At 41.5% G+C, this 20471-nt stretch overlaps 1 protein-coding gene across 1 annotated transcript; it reads right to left on the bottom strand.

The window, feature by feature from the left end:
- Positions 1-977: 977 nt before the first annotated feature.
- tamalin (trafficking regulator and scaffold protein tamalin) lies at positions 978-18573 on the bottom strand. Its single transcript, XM_020459243.2, has 8 exons — positions 18211-18573; positions 15508-15560; positions 13424-13478; positions 5315-5417; positions 3713-3806; positions 2720-2786; positions 2107-2173; positions 978-2011 (listed from the first exon to the last, which is right to left on the bottom strand). The coding sequence occupies exons 1-8, from the start codon at positions 18412-18414 to the stop codon at positions 1479-1481; spliced, it is 1176 nt and encodes a 391-aa protein (XP_020314832.1). The 5' UTR covers positions 18415-18573; the 3' UTR covers positions 978-1478.
- Between the last annotated feature and the right edge of the window lie 1898 nt (positions 18574-20471).

The following is a 20471-nucleotide window of genomic DNA, read 5'->3' as shown; positions in this document are numbered from 1 at the left end:
TGTTTTGGCAGCTTTTTTGTAAATGCCCCATTCACACATTCATTCTGTTTGGGTCGTCATCGCCCTGTCTAATTCCCTGCTCGTTATGCAGTCAGACTGTAGTGAAAGAAAGGGCCCATTCGTTCTCTAACATTTTTAGGGCCACAAGCCACAAGCTTGCATAATAATCCCTCTCACATCAGCTTTCCATTCATTCACCCCTTCCTCCTCCGCTTAAAACAACAAAAGGGCCAGGGACTTAAGTGGTCCTGGCTCTGAATGTCAGAAACATGTCTAAATGCCATCAGTGTTCACAGCCCCTCTTCATGCAATTGTAAATGACTGAGCAGAGGACAAAGGGATTAGGGTGCAAAAGGAGAGAGGGACCATCGTAACCTCTTAGGTCAACTGTGACCCCCCCTCCCCCTTTAACCCCCTCGGCCTGACCATCTGAGCATTCAACAAACCATGGGAATGTAGTGAGCATGGAACCAAGAGCGCTCACCATTTGTCTGCAAGAATTGAAAAGGAGGGCAGCCGGATTTTGGAATGTTGGGCCATTCTTTTCTCAGCACATTCCCGCAGCGTCCCGACAACTAAATGACTGTCAGACAAAATACAAAACGGCCTCCTTTCTGGATTATGCCTCTCCGACAATCACAGCTTGAGAATCGGAAGAATGTTCAACCACCAAAACCCTCCTCCCCACCCTTGAGGCCATAACATTTTTTTAAAAGGGCCAAAAGGGTTATGAAAGCACATGAAGGGGATAGATATTACAAGTATCTCAGAATAATATATATTTTCACTGTTATTGTGTGACTGCTTCACAGTCTAAAGTGAAACATCTGGTGTTTTTGCTTATAAATGGTGTATTATGTTAACGTGCTGGGTCAGCTACAACTTCTTAGACCAGCTGTGGAATAGACAGTCAATGTACTCCAGGAAACAAAGTCTTCATACATACTAGATAAAAAAAACAAAAAAACAAGCCAGGCTAATCAAAATGACACATTTATTTTTAGATATTTTTGGCAAAGAACACAGGATCAATCTGGTACAAAGGCAGTAAACAAATGTGCCTCTTATAAAAAGTCTCATGTAATGAGGCATTTGTTTTCAACTGTCATGATGACAAAACAAATCTAATAAAAATAATTTTAAAAAGCACAAAAATAATAAAAATAATAATTCTGTACATAGGTCTTACAAGTCAAAAATAAATAAATAACTTATGAAATATAAAACCAGTAAGCAAGGTACAGTATGTACAGATGTCAAATCCTCTCCTGAAAATTGAGTGTGCTTCAAAACTCAAAGAACCATTGGTTCTACTGGACCAAATGTAACATTAACAAGTACAAAAGTATGACTGGATAGATTTGGCACTATTTGAAATCTTTGGTTGTTGGTTGTTAGTTTTAGAGAGTCAGAGGCAATGTTAAGTCTTTGGGTCAGAAAGAGTCTCCAGTTCTTTGGGTGTTTAGTCTGTTTAGTCCTCAGAGCTTGCTCTCCTCCTCCTCCATGGCTCTGTTCAGTCCAGGGATGAACTTGAGGAGGCGTCGGCGGAAGCTCTTCTGTTTGGGTTTCCTCTGTAGCGAGCTGAACCCTCCCGATTGCACTTTTTCCCCTGGTGCTGACGAAGAGTTGTTGGAGCCCCTCAGGTAGCTGCGTGTACTGGCGCTGCGGGTCAGGTGGGCCTTGGCCGAGGTGAAGAGCTCGCTGGCGGGACGGATCATTCTCTGCTTACCCTGGGGTGGCTTCTCCTGTTCCTGTTGGTCTTTCTCTGTGCTGCTGGTGGTTCTGGTGACGTCACCGTTGGCGTCGTTGAGGCGGTCGCCCTGCCCCTGGTAAAGACAGGTCTGGTAGAGTGGGTCCTCCTCTGTGGTGACACTCAGGTGGCTGGCGCTGCTGCTGGTGCTGCCGGTGCAGCGGAGGGCACGCAGGGCGGCCGGGCTCGGTGCGCCCAGACTACCGTACACCCCCGCAGACTCCAGGGACTCATAGATAGCAGCATCACTCATCACTATGCCTAGAGGACACAGGGAAAGAGTGTTACACATCTTGAATTGACTTCAAATTAAATTTACCTGAGATCATATAGATCAACATAAACGAATAACTTACCATGAACAAGCCTCTGCTCTTGCATCATCAAAGATCTGTATTCATCCCATTTCTCATGTAGGGTTTGCTGATAAAAGAAAATACAGCAATATTAGAAAGCAGTCAAAAAGGTGACATTTTGTGTGATTTCCAACTGTGAGCCTGATGGATGAGCTTGGGGACAGCAGCCGTCATCTTGAGAAAAGCCACTTGTTTTCAGATACTAAAAAGGTCCTTTCTACCAGCCAAGTGTAACGTAAGCTTGTAAAACTACGTGTCTACTTTCATTCAATGTGCTCTCACAGCCTTCTGTAAGCATGCTGGAAAGAATTTCTGTCGCTAGTCATGAAACAGGTGGGAGCAGAGGGAAAAACAGGTGGGAAAGGGGTTGGTCTAAATCTAGCGTGCTGCATGGTGAGAGAGCTGCTTTTTCGGGCTACTGGCTATAGGCTTTTCACTACACTGTCAGACTGATCCCAGTCACACACTAGCCTGGTCCCAGATCTGTTTGTGCTCTATAGTCAACTCCTATTGTCATTGTCACACACCACACTGGATACTCAATTTCTGTTGAAATGTAGAAGCAAGCAGAACCAGAGGTTTGCTAACAAGGGGAAGGGGGGGGGGGATTCACCTTTAGATACTGAAGCCTTGCCTCCAGTTCTGCTTTTCGAATGGAGTCGCTGTACACTGTTTCCAGCCTATAGTAAAGACAGTAATGTTAATGTTAATTCAGACACAGGGAGGCCAGAGAGCCACAAAGAAAAGTAAGGATTCAAAGCATACTCTGGGCCCAATTAAGAATAGAGAGGAACTTCAGAAGTAGCCATGTAAAGGCCCTTATATAGGAGACCCTAACATGCTAGAGTCTCGGCTCAACAGTTTACAAGTAGGGGGGGGGGAGCTTCAGGATGGTATCACGTTTCAAAACACCCACTAGACTGCAGCAACAGGTGCACATCTGAGGGGGTTTGTTGTTTTAACTGGGCTGATACAAGCTCTCTGTTAATGGTTCAATAGGCCTATATGTTTACTAGAGGCGAGAATAATTTGATGAAGTCTATAGTTAGACAAGAGGCATGAGCTGGGCCTCTCATGTGGTTAACTCCACAGCTTAATCAGTTGCCTTCTGAGTTTATAAAAATGGGTCTCGATTCTAATAGGCCTTTTATCTTTTACAAGCAGACAAAGAGAGTGAGAGTGTGGTTCCAATTCCAACAACCGTATATGGCTTGCTTCTAGGCAACTTTGGTGTGCAAACATGAACAGAACGGTTTAGAGTACGTCCATGTCACATTCATTGTATGGTAATCACTTGAAAGATATTACCTTTCTCCAGAATATCTTTCAGGAGCCACTAGACTAGATTTACAGAGTCAGCCATGAATGAGTATTCCCATTCTCAGTCAACAGCCAGACTACATGATCGATTCTGTGTGATTTTTGTACTGCTACACTGCGCAAGAAAAAAAAGACTCCAGATCTATCCGTATGAAAACGACAGCGTCGACAAACTCTTTATAAAGAACAGATTTGACTAGGGCCTATACAAAGTGGAGCATTGAAGTTTTGTTACCATCCACAACCAGCCCCCAATCCCCGTGCCAATGAGATCTGATCTGCTTACTTAATGGAGTTCCCAGAGGCCCTGATTAGCTGAACAATCTCCTTGTGCTGAAATCCGTCCACAGTGGTCTCGTTCACGCTAGTGATGGTGTCCCCTGTGCACAAAACAACACGCATGTTAACAAAAAGGCAACGGACCCAGTTCATTCCAGTGTGGCTTTATCACGGCTGTGGTTCTGCTGAGACTAGTTTGATCCCACTAGCGTCTGTGGTTTGTAGAGCAATAAGAAGCACTTGGTTGGCTGGTGCTCCTGCAGCCCATGTGTGATACAGGCACTCTAGTCTAAACCCTGGCTGTGTGGTCATGGCAGGCGACTTGGCACACGTGCTGTGGTTACCCACTTTTCCTGATAAGACAGCCTGAAAAATATTGATCAAGGATTTGTGTTACTCCATCTGTTACTGTCAAACTATGGCAAGTCTATTCAATAAAAATAAAAAAAAGATTTCAGATGGTTCTGACCCGACCTGGTTGGAGTTTCAGGCTGAAACACAATGCCTTTTACCCTCTGGTGAACCACACCCTTTTCTCCCCAGTGAGATCTTTTTTCAAATGTAAATCTTTATTTATCCAGGCAAGTCAGTTAAGAACAAATTCTTATTTACAATGATGGCCTACCAAAATGCAAAACGGGGATTAAAAATAAATACAATATAAATATAGGACAAAACACACCATCACAACAAGAGAGACAACACAACACTACATAAAGAGACTGAAGACAACAACATAGCAAGGCAGCAACACATGACAGCAGAGCAGGGTAGCAACACAACAACATGGTAGCAATACAACATGGTAGCAGCACAAAACATGGCACAAACATTATTGGGCACCGAGAACAGCACGTCACACAAAGCAGCCACAACTGATAAAGTCCTAATGGTTCAGTTTAGAGAAAAACACAGGGAGGGAACAATAAACAAGTCATGTATGGAATGTAGGAAGTGAAACTGACACTTGCATGTGTGATGTGATGTGTAGTGTGAAGGGGAGGATGTAGCCCTGCCTCTAGAGCGCCTTCTCTCTGAGATTAACAGACACGTATACTGTAGTATAAGGTTTAGAGAAATGAAATGTGAGAATATACAATTTCTTCGTTCGCTTCCCCTATTGTTTCTGATCAACTGGATGGTAATGATGATTCAGACTAGAAAGAAAATAGAGCATGTCTATTCAAGAATGCTATTTTTGAAATGCACACAAAAAAACATGATTGAAATAGACATGGCTGAGTTACTGTATGTGTTTGACAGAGGTATTGTATCTGGCAAGGCGGCAACGGAGACGAGGGAGTTGACTCATATGGTGTTTGTTAAATTAATCTCTCCCTTTAGTGTTTGTTGACTGGAAAATGAGTAGGCACACTAATATTTGTTCTTCCCTAACGCATTTGTGCTTGCGTTTACTTAGAGACTACTAGCTTCCTGGCTGGCAAACAAGAAAGGGGCGGGCTCCTATCAAAAACACCTGTCCTCCCTTCTTCGCCTGAGGTCTATATTCAGTAAAGGCAGGTCATGTACTGTATGTGTCGAATGCTGTTCAACACTAATTTAAAATTTAAAAAATCCCTATTGAACAGGGTTTTTCAGTTTCACTTACCGATTTTGAGTCCGGCTTGTTGAGCGGGGCTGTCGTCATGAACCTTGCACACAAACGTGCACATCTCCACAGAGTTCTGGTCCTGGTGGTGCAGCCCATATGTCTGGAAGAAGGTGGAATAATGACTTAGAATTAGAATTTTTGGTTGACAGCTTTTCATTCAAATAAATGTATTCTTAGGAACAATTAGATGCAGGGCATGGATATGTTCTTTCGTCATGTTCAAAGTCATTGGTAATTTCCCTTCACAAATGCCAAAAGGTCTATACCTAAAGCTCTAGGCTTTGCTGTGTAACAGACAGAAAGGCATTTGAAACCTTGAAGACAGTTCATGGTACAGGGGAGCCTAGCGCCTCTCCAACAGTATTGTTGAATATTTGTGATATTAAACTATGGGCTTCTGAGATTGTAGTCTGCATCTGAAGGCCAGACTCTGGCGAGGACCGTCAGACAAACCCTGTGCTACACAGCAGATTAGATAACATTGGCTGACGAAACTGCAAGACAGACAACTTCGAAACAGATAGGCAGAAGGAAGACAGATATCAATTTTGATGCAAAAAAATAAGCTTACATTTCCCTTGTGTGGTTAGTCGAAACTAATACAGCTCTCTATCAACATCTGTCATAAAAAAGGATATGAAAAGCAGTCTCTTCATGAGCCAGGACCTTTATCAACACATTTGGTTAGAACAATCAGACATATTTCCTTATGATTTACCAGTGACATTAAAAAACATTCTATTCTGTGTCATCATACTGCAGAAATATAAAAGGTAAACCAACAGTGTACTTGACACGCAAACATTTTCCACACATCTTGTTGACGACCTTCCTTCCTTGATTCACACATGACAGTTTCTATCTCGAAGGCAAATGTGACAACCACAGCCAGACTTCCCCTAAGTTGTCTTGTCAAAAGAATCGCGTAATTCAACTGCCGTCCGACAGCGTTATCCTGAGGTGACGTTTGAACTCAGGTTTTGCCTTGACATGCTTGTCTGTTGAGACACTAAGTGACAGACAAAATAATGGGCAATTCCATAGTCAGTAAATCATGTCAAATGCCACCTACTCAGGTGTAAAACCAGCTATCCACTGTGCATTCGGGAAGTATTCAGACCCCTTGACTTTTTCCCACATTTTGTTGCAGCCTTATTCTAAAATGGATTCAATAAAGACATTCTCAGCAAATCTACACACAATACCCCATAATGACAAAGCAAAAACAGTTTTTTAGATAAAAAAAAAAATACAGAAATCTTATTTACACAATATTCAGACCCTTTGCTTTGAGACTCGAAATTGAGCTCAGGTGCATCCTGTTTCCATTGATCATCCTTGATGTTTAAACAACTTGATTAGAGTTCACCTGTGGTACATTCAATTGATTGGACATTATTTGGAAAGGCACACAGCTGTCTATATAAGGTCCCACAGTTGAGAGTGCATGTCAGAGCAAAAACCAAGCCATGAGGTCAAAGGAATTGTCCATAGAGTTCAGACATTGAAGGTCCCCAAGAACACAGTGGCCTCCATAATTATTAAATAGAAGAAGTTTGGAACCAGCAAGACTCTTCCTGGAGCTGGCCACCCGGCCAAACTGAGCAATCAAAGGAGATGAACAAGAACCCGATGGTCACTGACAGAGCTCTAGAGTTCTTCTGTGGAGATGGGAGAACCTTCCAGTAGGACATCAATCTCTGCAGCACTCGGGCCTTTTTTGGTAGAGTGGCCAGGCGGAAGCCACTCCTCAGTAAAAAGGCACATGACAGCCCGCTTGGAGTTTGCCAAAAGGCACCTAAAGGACTCTCAGACCATGAGAAACAAGATTCTCTGGTCTGATGAAACCAAGATGGAACACTGAATGCCAAGTGTCACGTCTGGAGGAAATCTGGAACCATCCCTATGGTGAAGCATGGCGGTGCCAGAATCAAGCTGTGGGGATGTTTTTCAGCAGCAGGGACTGGGAGATTAATTGAGCAAAGTAGAGAGAGATCCTTGATGAAAACATGCTCCAGAGTGCTCAGGACCTCAGACTGAGGTGAAGGTTCACCTTTCAACAGGAAAACAACCCTAAGCACACAGCCAAGACAACTCAGGAGTAGCTTTGCGACAAGTCTTGAATGTCCTTCTGTCTCCCAGCCAGAGCCCGGACTTGAACCTGATTGAACATCTCTGGAGAGACCTGAAAATAACTGTGCAGCGACGCTCCCCATCCAACCTGACAGAGCTTGAGAAGAAACAGAGAAGAATGGGAGAAACTCCTCAAATACAGGTGTGCCAAGCTTGTAGCGTCATACCTAAGACTCAAATCTCTCATCGCTGCAAAACAAAGTACTGAGTAAAGGTTCTTAATTTTTTTTTGCTTCGTCATTATGGGGTATTGAGCGTAGATTGATGGGGGGGGGGGGGGGGGGTTACTTTATCCATTTTAGAATAAAGCTATAACGTAACAAAATTTGGAAAAGGTCAAGCGTTCTGAATTCTTCCCGAAGGCATTGTACAAACAGAAAGGAAAACTAGACAAACTCAAGTGTCATGCTCATCTACGTGAAATAATCTGTGAGCATTCTCCCTTTTTTTGACATGTCTGTGCAGTTGACTTCTCCATATCTCTCAACGCAGGCTTCCTTCCTTCCCAGACCCAGAGGCCTTCCACAGAAACAGAACATGCAAATTCCAATCCAACTATGCATTTACAGTACATAGTTTGATACTGACATTATCCTCTTATCACACTTAGAACTGGTAAAGTCCAGCGACATGATGGAAAAAGCACAGGATCCTAATGCCATCCATCTCTACCGTCTCTGGGCTTTGACCTCACTTCCTAAAGAACAGGGCTTGGCAGGAAAGGAGGGACCTCCATCCGAACCCTAAATTTAACCATCTATCTGGAATAACTATAAGCAAAACAAGGCAGTGTTGTGAACCTAGAGCAGTACTTTGGTAATGATGATTTTCACGGCCCTTACATTAGCCGGATTTTCACGGCCCTTAAATTGGCCGGCATCTCCTCTTAGAGGTGAGGCTGACAACAAGTGGTGCATTGAAATGAATCGCTGCAGGGACAGAGAGGAGGGAGCTCTGAAAGATAAAGGGGGCCTATGTGCAGAAGTCGGAGTGTTTACAGTGCTCGAGGGATTGGAATATAGTAGGTCTGACACGACACGCAGGAGTGTGAGAGAAGATTTTTACAAAACCATGCCGCTTTGAAAATAGACCCGAGAGAAAACAACTACAAAACCGCCTCCTTGTCTCCAGTCATGGGATGGGATTACATCAGACCCTTATATTGAGAAAGAATGAGGTTCAGGGATACATTTCTTAAAAGTACAGTACATACACATTAAAGTATGTGGACACCCCTTGAAATGAATTGATTTCGGCTATTTCAGCCACACCCATTGCTGACAGGTGTATAAAATCAAGCACACAGCCATGCAATCTCCATAGACAAACATCAGCAGTAGAATGGCCCGTACTGAAGAGCTCAGTGACGTTCAAAATGGCACCGTCATAAGATTGCAACCTTTCCAACAAGTCAGTTCGTCAAATTTCTGCCCTGGTCAACTATAAGTGATGCTATTGGGAAGTGAAAATGTCTAGAAGCAACAACGGCTCAGTCACGGAGTGGTAGGCCACACAAGCGCATAGAATGGGACCGCCGAATGCTGAAGCGGGTACAAATCGTCTACCTTCGGCTGCAACACTCACTAGCAAGTTCCAAACTGCCCCTGGAAGCAACGTCAGCACATGGAATGGGTTTCCATGGCCGAGCAGCCGCACACGAGCCTAAGATCACCATGCGCAATGCCAAGCGTCGGCTGGAGTGGTGTAAAGCTCACCGCCATTTGACCCTGGAGCAGTAGAAATGCGTTCTCTGGAGTGATGAATCATGCTTCACCATCTGGCAGTCCAACTGACACATCTGGGTTTGGCGGATGCCAGGAGAACAATACCTGCCCGAATGTATACTGCCAACTGTAAAGTTTGGTGGATAATAATGGTATGGGGCTGTTTTTCATGGTTTGGGCTAGGGCCCTTAGTTCCAGTTAAGGGAAATCTTAACACTACAGCATACAATGACATTCTAGACGATTCTGTTCTTCTGACATGGTGGCAAAAGTTTGGGGAAGGCCCTTTCCTGTTTCAGCATGACAATGCCCCCGTTCACAAAGCGAGGTCTATACAGAAATGGTTTGTCGAGATCGGTGAGGAATAACTTGACTGGCCTGCACAATGCCCTGATCTCAACCCCACCCAACAACTTTGGGATGAATTGGAACACCGACTGCGAGCCAGGCCTAATCAGCCAACATCAGTGCCCGACCTCTCTAATGCCCTTGTGGCTGAGTGGAAGCACTTCCCGTTGAACGTGGAACGAGCTCGGTTGTTGGTTGTTGTGGCAAAGTTTGTTGTTTTGAAAGTGTATTGGAAAGTTTCTTAGTAGCTAGTTAACTTTTTAGTTTGGATGCAGTTGGCATCAGTTGCTGGGACTGCTACTCTCTGTGTAGCTAGCTGCTAGCTAGCTTCCTATCAAGCTAACAGGGTTTCTTGAGGGCTTGAACGCATCCTGCAACAAAGTTAGCCATTGTGGCTGGGACTGCAGATTGTCGCGGGTTTGTGGCTGTCTAGATCCCTGCTGTTTATGGTTTCAAATCTTCCCTGTGACCTGCCGTCTGGAACTGCTAGGAGTAACAGCGTAACCTATGTTGCTAGCTACCATAACAAAGACCAAAGCCAGCGGGAGTACAGTTGAGGACAGTGGTGTCTATCACAGGTGAAGGATCTTTGAAACAAACAAAAAGAGTTCTACAAGCAGTTGTTACAACAACAAGAAAATAGCTTCAAGTGTGTTGTCCAAATACTGATTGATTCAATTAATAAAAGAATGGATGACCTGACCAGAGAGGTTCAGGACATGAACAGCTTGCAGTTATCCCAGGGTCAGCTCAATGAGTTGAAACAGGAGAATGGAAAGATGACAGCAATCTGTAAGTCATTGAGAGTGGACATTAGTTCTGTGTGTGAATCCATGATAACAATGACGGATAAATCTGATTATCTTGAGGGACGATCAAGGCGGAATAACATGGTTGTGGATGGAATTGCAAAATCTCCACACGAGACCTGGACGGAGTCTGAGGACAAAGTCAAGGAAATGATCTCTGAGAAATTGGAGATGGACCACAGGAAGATTGAGGTGGAGTGCACCCACAGGACTGGAAAACCCACCACCGGCCCAATGACAGGCCCAGGTGCTAACAGGCCCAGGTGCCACCTATTGAAGAGAGAAATTATTATGGGGGAGGTGTTGCTGTATATATATATATGTATATATATATAACCCATATATATTCAGAGCCATATCCATGTAATGCTTCGAGAATATCTTATGTCAAATGTTAATGAAGTGTTGTGGTTGCAAGTTAACTTTGCCCAAGTGCTAACAGTCAGTATATAAATAATGTGTGTGAAATGCTAGATCGTGTATGTGATGTAAACAGAAAGGACTACTTTCTTGGGGACCTGAATATTGACTGGTTTTCATCATGTTGCTTGCTCAAGAGGAAGCTTCTCACTGTAACCAGTGCCTGTAATCTGGTTCAGATTATTAACACTACAGGAACAAGATCATCCACATGTATTGATCACATTTTTACTAATACTGTAGAACTTTGTTCTAAAGCTGTATCCGTACCCATTGGATGCTATATCCAGGAAAGCCAAAGTTCCAAAAACTGGGCCTAAAATAGTATAGGAGATCATACAAAATATGTTGTGATTTATGTGGAGGATGTAAAAACAAAAATGTTGGTCTGATTGGATTAATAAGGAGCATCCAGATGCTGCACTTGAATAATATATGAATTTGCTTCTTCAAATTATTGCTAAAAACATGCACCTGTTAAGAAACTGACTATTAGAACTGTTAAGGCTCCATGGATTGATGAGGAATTGAAAAACTGTATGGTTGAAATAGTTGGGGCAAATGGAGCAGCTAATAAGTCTGGCTGAACGTCTGACTAGCTGGCTTACTGCAAATTGAGAAATTATGTGACTAAACTCAACAAGAAGAAACTGCATTATGAAGCCAAGCTCAATGATATGAAGAATGATGGAAAAACACGGAGTACTTTAAATTAAATTATGGGCAGAAAGAAATTCAACTCCATCTTTAATCGAATCAGATGGCTTATTCATCACAAAACCATTTGATGTTGGCAATTATTTTATTGATTACATCATTGGAAAAGTGGGCAAACTTGATAATGCCAACAATGAACAGTGAGCCATCGTATTCATGCATTAAAAAAAACAAATAATGAAAGAAAAGCATTGCAAGTTCGAATTTTGTAAAAGATGTGGATTTTTTTATTGTTATTGATCAATAATGACAAACCTCCGGGCATTGGCAACTTAGATGCAAAGCTACTGAGGATGGTAGCTGAATCTATAGCCACTCCTATCTGTCATATTTTGGATGTAAGAAATTGACAATAAGAAGATTGTGGGAGCTGTACTGTTAGATTTCAGTGCAACCTTTGATATTATTTTGACCATAACCATAAAATGTATGTTTTATGGCTTTTCAACCTTGCCATATTGTGAATTCAGAGCTATCTATCTAATAGAACTCAACGTGTTTTCTTTAATGGAAGCTTCTCTAATGGCAAACATGTAAAGTGTGGTGTACCGCAGGCTAGCTCTCTAGGCCCTCTACTCTTTTCTATTTTTACCGATGACCTGACACGGACATTAAACAAAGCATATGTGTCCATGTATGCTGATGATTCAACCATATACGCGTCAGCAATCACAGCTAATGAAGTCACTGAAACCCTTAAAGAGTTGCAGTCTGTTTTGGAATGGGTGGCCAGCAATAAACTGGTCCTAAACATCTATAAAACTAAGAGCATTGTATTTGGTACAAATCATTCCCTAAGTTCTAGACATCAGCTGAATCTGGTAATGGTATGACTATTGAACAAGTTGAGAAGACTAAATTACATGGCGTTACCTTAGATTGTAAACTTCCATGGTCAAAACATATAATTTAGATTCAATGGTTGGTAAGATGGGGAGAGGTCTGTCTGTAATAAAGAGATGTGCTGCTTTTTTGACACCGCACTCCAAAAAGCAGATCTAGTTTTGTCTTATCTTGATTACTGTCCAGTCGTGTGGTCGAGAGCTGCATGGAAAGACCTAGTTAAGCTGCAGCTGGCACAGAACAGAGCGGCACTTCTTGCTCTTCATTATAGTTAGAGGGCTGATATAAATACTATGCATGCCAGTCTCTCTTGGTTAAAAGTTGAGAAGAGACACGGCATCACTTCTTTTAATAAGAAACTGTTGAAAATCCCAAATTGTTTGCATAGTCAACTTACACACAGCTCTGACACACACACACACACACACACACACACACACACACACACACACACACACACACACACACCCCACCAGACATATTTTCACAGTCCCCAAATCCAGAACAAATTCAAAGTGTACAGTATTATATAGAGACATTATTGCATGGAACTCTTTTTCAAAAAACAGATAAAGCAACACCTCATGGCACAACAACTCTCCCTTGTTTGACCTACATAGTTTGTGTGTATGTATTGATATGTAGGCTACATGTGCCTTCTGTAAAATAAATAAATAAAAACATTATTTATGTAGTTCTGTCCTTGAGCTGTTGTCAATTAATGTTCTGTATTATGTCATGTTTCATGTTCTGTGTGGACCCAGGAAGAGTAGCTGCAATGTACCAACATCTAGTGGTAAGCCTTCCCAGAGAAGTGGAGGCTGTTGTAGCAGGGGGGGCAACTCCATATTAATGCCCATGATTTTGGAATGAGATGTTTGATGAGCAGGCGTCCACATACACTACATGACCAAAAGTATCTGATCGATATGCTGCTGACCATTCAACACATTTAGATTGGAGTGTGTATCTTATGGGATTTATCGGAAAATCAACCACATGGTTGGAGGAATCAATCTCATCTGAGTTAATGTGAACGTGAGGGAGAAGGACACTCAGAAATCAACAAATAACCCCCACCCCCCACCATTCCACGTCTATAATCTGTTTACCTGGATCTCAAAGCCAAAGGTCTCCTCCTCCTTCTTCACCAGGACAACAACTTTCCTAAAATGAAAAACGTGGATATGATTAGTTGATATCCAGTATTGAATATATGGGGATATGATTACTTGATATCCAGTATTGAATATTTTTGGGATATGACTGCTTGATACACAGTGTTGAGCCATGCCCCAATTGTGACTGGTGAGTGACATCACCACCTGGTGCATAAAACACATGGGTTCCTCATCCTCACTGAAAATGCTTAATAATGAAATAGCCAGAGTGCAATGGAGTGCTTTCCAACGATCTCTCCATAGATATTCACTCCAGATAATATCTTATCTGCTGTAATGGGACATTTAAAAGGAATAAAATGAACTATCAGTTCAATGATTAACACAATGTATTATAATGTTCCTTTCTGTAATAAACATGATTTTATTTGTGCAAGGTTGATGGTCACTAGACTTGAATGTTATGGACTGCTGATAGTGTTCGCGCCAGTCTAAAGGCACCAGTTCCAAGGACACTGGTTATTATTATGTTCTGGGAGGCTGTCTGATTCACTACCCTGTGTAATGCGTTTACAGAACACATGTAGTTAGGATACAAGGGCCTGCTCAGAGAAGGCTTGGGAGACATGCGCTCTGCTTATGTGTTGGAGGTGTTTCCCTGTTGCAACTTGTATTAAAACAGAGATTTTTTATTGACTTTATCAACCACGCTCTCCTTTTTGTTTCACGTGGAATTCCCTTGACATACGCTCTTGGATTTTTTTTTCTGCATAAAATACATGGACATCATGATAGCTAGCTGTGTAATACACTCATGGTTAAACAGAACTCTAAAATAGCAACAAAAAAAACCGAATTAAATAGTGAAAAGGTTGTCTCTTTTAGGAAGTGATGATAAAAAAAAAAATATATATTAAAAAATAAAATATATATATATATATATATGTATATATATATACACACACACACACACACACATACACGACATGCCTCAGGAGGACTTGATGGACTAGACGACAAGTCTGTTGAAGAGTTAATCAAATGGCTACCCAGACTATTTGCATTGAACCTTGCACACTCACTGGACTCCCACTACCCACACACACTCACACATACTACACTGACACTCCAACACACACTGACGCCACACACACTTTCACATATTCTGCTGCTACTCTGTTTATTATATATATCCTGATTTCCTTGGCATTTTTACCCCCACCTACATGCACATATTGCCTCAATTACCTGAACTACCTCGTACCTCTGCACATTGACTCAGTACTGGTACTCCTTGTATACAGCCTAGTCATTGTTTTTATAGTGTTACTATTTCCTTTTTTACTTACGTACCTGTCAATTCTGCATTGTTGGGAAAGGGCTCGTAAGTAAACATTTCACGGTAAAGTTTACACCGGTTGTATTCAACGCACGTGACAAAGAAAACTTGATATCTTACAGAATTAACAATTAAAAATTGCATTATAAATCATCCACAAAGTACACTACTAAGATAATAACTACAGTACAGCTACAGTAAAATGACAAATAAAACTCTTGCATGTTCTTATCTAAATTGCATGACAAGATATTTCTGTTGCCAAAACATGACAAGCACTCTTTTGTTTCCAAAGGGCTCTTTGCGTCATACCAAAAGTAAAAATGTCCAACGATCTAACTGGGCAGTGTGTACTGCAATGTCCACATAACATCATAACAGCATCCATAGATTAGATAGAAATGCATAATACATTAGAATGTCAAATAGTAATAACCAAAAACACAAAAAGGTTACTGTACTACTGCCTTTCTGTAACTCACCACATTCAAATTTCCCAAGAATCAAACCCAGAGGCCTCTGAAATACTCTAAATACTCTGAAAGCAGCCTACTGAAGTTTAGTTAACACATCATTTGGGCCTGTTGTGAATGAAAGGGTTTAGAGTAAGGCTGATTGGGTCTGTTCTGACGGTCTGTGTATGACGCGCTTCTTTCACAGTAAGAGTGAAAAAGTGACAGACACACCAATGTGTCCTGAAACTGACGGAAGGGTGTGAGATGACTGTTGGGCTTACCTCTGTGGCTCTGGTGTTTGAGTGAGAGGCTTCCACTTCTGCAGCCCGCCACTCTGTGAATTGAAAACATAACAGACATGAAATATGACAACCAAAAACAGTTTTTTGGGGGGGGGGTTTAGAACAGAAACCACACACGGGGATTTCCCAACTACGTACGTAGGCCAGGTTCAGTACACACCTCAATCTTCTCGCCCATCAGGTCCTCCTGAGGCATGTTGTGTGTGTAGTGTGTGTGTTTTTAAGCTACTGAGCCAAAACACGGGTAAGAAACAATTACAGATAGAACCAGAAATGCGTGTCTGTCTGTCTTAGTCTATATTTAGCTCTACTCTACGCTGTCCACTGTCTTGTGATGCCCAGACTGCTGATACGCCAAACTGTGTGTGTTTTTTTTTCTTTTTTCAATAACGATCTAAAATATCTCTCTATTTGTACAGGTTATACTCAGACTGTAGACAAACCAGATGTGTGTGTGGACTTGAGTCTTTGGTCCTCTTGCCACAATCACTGCATTGAGGGAAAACCCAAGCCAAATTGGGACCCAACCTCCACTTTACTTAGTGTAAACTACAAGTCTCTCATACTACATAACGTACTGTATTTAGCCTACAATCAATTCACCTCTGTTCTACCTCAATGATCCTAAGTGTTGACCCAATGAAAGGGCAGTTTTATGTCTCTACCTCTTTGGGCATAAAAAAAATGTTGCTTCCTTTATTTTCCAACACTCCCAGAATTGTCCCGGGCCCCTCTCAATGACTTCATTTATTCCCAGAGAGAGAGAGAGAGAGCGAGAGACTCCTGGGGGTGGTGGGTGCAGAGCAGGGTGCCCCGCACATTCCCCTGTTGTGGCCCCAGGCTCCAGATGATGGTGAGAGACATAGGAAGGAGGCCTGTGTATAACTCTGGCTGGCCTCCTAATACAGTACATCTATAGAACAAGGACAGCCAATGCTGTTGTGTCAAACAAAACTGTTTCAGCTTTCCCCAAAAAAATCTATTTAGCCAATCTACATCACAGTAAATTCCCAGATTATGATGCTGGGCCATGTGGAAAGCGTTGGTACGTGACAAGTGAACACCATTTATGTTGTTGCTTGAGTGTGCCAACTCTTGTACAAAGCTTATATCAAAACAGGAAACAATGCTTGGTGTGTAAAATAAAAACAGCAACAGACCACCCATATTGGGCTCAGACAATAAAGGGTCATACAAATATTCACACTGCTGTTTCTAAATCAAATCAAATTTTATTTGTCACATACACATGGTTAGCAGATGTTAATGCGAGTGTAGCAAAATGCTTGTGCTTCTAGTTCCGACCATGCAGTAATACCTAACAAGTAATCTAACCTAACAATTTCACAACAACTACCTTATACACATAAGTGTAAAGGAATTAATAAGAATATGTACATACAAATATTTGAATGAGTGATGTCCTAACGGCATAGGCAAGATGCAGTAGATGCTATAGAGTACAGTATATACATATGAGATGAGTAATGTAGGGTATGTAAACATTATATAAAGTGGCATTGTTTAAAGTGGCTAGTGATACATTTATTACATCAATTTTCCCATTATTAAAGTGGCTGGAGTTGAGTCAGTATATTAGCAGCAGCCACCACTTGAGATAGAAGCTGTTTTTCAGTCTCTCTAACACAATGAATGCCGTCAGACTCATATTTAACGCCAGACATCATTTTATATGCGCAATATATGTGCTAGTGAGAAGCCATGAGAAATGAACAAACTTTACATCAGACTTCAAATATTGAGCATATCCAAGATGGGCTCTGTTGCTGAAAGTGACACTGCCATGTGCTTTCATTCAGGGCATCATTCCAGGTGGCTGGGTGGTGAATTTAGCTTCTTTTTAAAAAAAAAACACATGAAACAGCTTTTTCCTGCAATCTAGAGCCATAATCATTATGCTTACTTAATTATATGTAAAACAAAATATGGTTTACTGACTGGTGGTTCTTTTTTTTTTTAAAGAAACTAAATATGCTTCTCTTCATCTCTGCAAAATTCTGTGTAAAGATTGAAAGGAATGAGAGTCTTACTCAGTACATTTAGTAATTGCTTGCTTTTCTAAAGTCTGCCAGCCTTGCCAGCTAAGACAGTTAGACAAGCTAGCGACTAACTGGATTGATAGCCTGACATGGCTTCTTAGTTCACTCTTACAAAAATGGGTTCCATAAGGGTTCTTCGGCTGTCCCCATAAGAGAACCCTTTTGGGTTCCATTAAGAACCTTCTGTGAAAAGGGTTCTACATGGAAACAAAAACATATTCAAGTTCTAAATAGCACCGTTTTCTCCCTAAGAGTGTACCTAGTTGAGGTTGGGAAGCTTTCTGGGCTAGCAAAAGCCAACTTCATGAAAATTGCTAGCTGCCAGGCTAGTAATATTACAGAGAAACAACAAAGAATATTTTTTAAAACAGGACAAGTCAAAGTGGGCACGTGCCACCTATAGGCATGACGCTTCTGCTTTCATTGATATCTTTAGTCGAATACTTCTGTCACCTTCCTGTGCAAATCGGAACTAGGACATTTTTAACTAACTAGTTGTAGATAATCACGTGCCACGTTCAACGCATTATCAAGTCAGAAATGACCGAGTTTCCTAGTTCTGAATATTAAAGGAGCAAGTGCAAGTTACAATGTATCCATCACTGTAACACAGGATACATACCTTTCTGTAGTTCCTTGGCAACGTTCCACCAGAGTAAGCCAAAGTCTTGTAATTATACACCTCCGATGAATTAGTTGGTAAATCCATAGTTTTACAACTGTCTGACTTTGAGGACGGAAAGTAAATTTCGTCCTGGCTCGAAAGTCCACTAGCTGGATCACAGGAGTTTACTTTTTTAAGCCTTCGAAGTGTCATATTCTTCATATTATGTGCGCTGTGATCAACAACAAAAAGCAAAGAAACAATAAAATGTCCACAATATCAATATCCCTCCCACTCCTCTATCGCAGCCAACACACTGATGCTTCTGTCCAGGCAGCATACACATTGTACAACTTCAAATTGGGAAGGCTGCGAGTACACAGAAGGCGGTCCCTACTGTGACGACACAATTGGATGGTTGTGTTTTCTTTTGTTTGGCGATCTTTGTGCACGTTTGCAAAAAGCAATGGGTCAAGAAATTAGCAATTTGTGCAGTGTGCAAAAGTCTCACATGCCTGAAAAAATACATTGCCTATATAGCCGGCATTCTCTTAAATCTAAACAAGAAGGCCTGCGTTTCTAAAAATGAAAACAGTATCGGTTTAAGATGGGCTACAGCTGTTTAAATTAGAAAGTTATCAGATTAGTTGGGAACAAACTTGGTCAAAGGCTGGGCTGTAATTACCTAGGCTTACATAAGTAGTAATTACTATTGTGTTCTAATGCAAGACGGATAGCATTACAGTTTTTGACAATTGCTTACACATCATTTCAGAAACTGTGGCTCCTTTTCACTAGACTACACACAAAACCCCCAAACACACACTTGCAAAACATCACACATCTCTTGCAAAACCAAAAACTTAATTCAAAACTATTTTAACTCTTCTCAAAATTGTGTTTTTGCATCAAAACTCTACACACACACACACCATCAAATGATTAGCTCTTATACATACCAACTACACAAGGATGTGACAAATGTAAAACACTACTATCTTGTCTTTTGCATGTTCAGTGGAGTCCACGGCAGTTTGTCATAGCACTCACACGTACATGTATATGCACAAATATATACAGTATGTATGCATACTCAGTATATATTTACACTACAAACAGAAATGCAAGGGGGGGAAAATGTATTGAGAAATAAATACTTTTTATTTACATCCAGATTTCGGGATGAACAGTAACAGAAATGCAAGGGGGGGGAAATGTATTGAGAAATAAAGACATTTTATTTACATCCAGATTTCGGGATGAACAGTAACAGACAGTAGAATATAAAAACAAATAGGCTTGTACTATAAAGAAAAATTAGGGTGCACCCTGTCTCCTATTTGGGCCTGGCCACAGCCCCTCATCAACATCACAAGCAATGTTCTCTCTGGCGTATCCAGCCCTGGCATGCCTCCTCCTTGTCCTCGTCCCCCTCTTACGCGCACTCCTCTAACTCTCTCTCCAAAATTGGCCTCCATTGTTGTCCAAACCAAGAACGCCAACCTGAAGCCTATCTACAGTGCTCAAGCTCTGGTTTCTAAGTGAAGAAATGAGCTCTAAGTGTTTTCACACGTAAGCACTGGGAGTAGATAAAGGGTTGTGGCATTTTGGATAGCAGTGTTTTCCAAACAAAACACCTGTTAGTGTTGAATGATGTGTCTAATGTAGAGAACTGTGTTTAGTGTTTTGTAATTGTAAACTGACTGTAAAGCTGATAATGCACTTGCAGATTTGCAGACTTGGTCTTAAGATTAGGTATATGAGTTAATGGTTTCACTGAGTATGCCTCAAGTACCACTTTTAGTGTGTAAACGATTGTAAAAAAAACTGCAAACAATAATACATGAGGTCATGTGCTACACATTTGTTTTATCATGGCTGTGATGTGGCATAGCCATGAGGCAAAGCAGATTGGTTAACCACCACAGCCATGGCACAAACACATGTACTCGAGTGTATTGTTGCTTTTGTACAAAGGGTCATCAGCATTATAACGCAAGATTATTTCCCAAACCATACATTTTTCAACAAAACGTGATGCTAAAAAACTGTCTGTCAAGAGCAATTTTAGGCGTTCTCTGATCGTTAGTTCTATTCGTAGTGACAGTCATGTACAGCAAAACTACCTCACACCTGTTTGATAGCTCCATAACTTTACAGGTTTCATTGGCAAACAAGTGGTTGCTATGGAGGCCCTTCTCCCTTGCTAGCTATCCAACTATACAGCTAACACAATTAATTCAGGCTGCAGCTGGAAAGTCCGCAAACTAGCTGCATTT

This window comes from Oncorhynchus kisutch, linkage group LG24, assembly GCF_002021735.2.
Source record: "Oncorhynchus kisutch isolate 150728-3 linkage group LG24, Okis_V2, whole genome shotgun sequence".
Classification (NCBI taxonomy): Eukaryota; Metazoa; Chordata; class Actinopteri; order Salmoniformes; family Salmonidae; genus Oncorhynchus; species Oncorhynchus kisutch.
The sequence above is the reverse complement of the archived record's forward strand: the minus strand, read 5'-3'. Positions and strand labels throughout refer to the sequence as shown.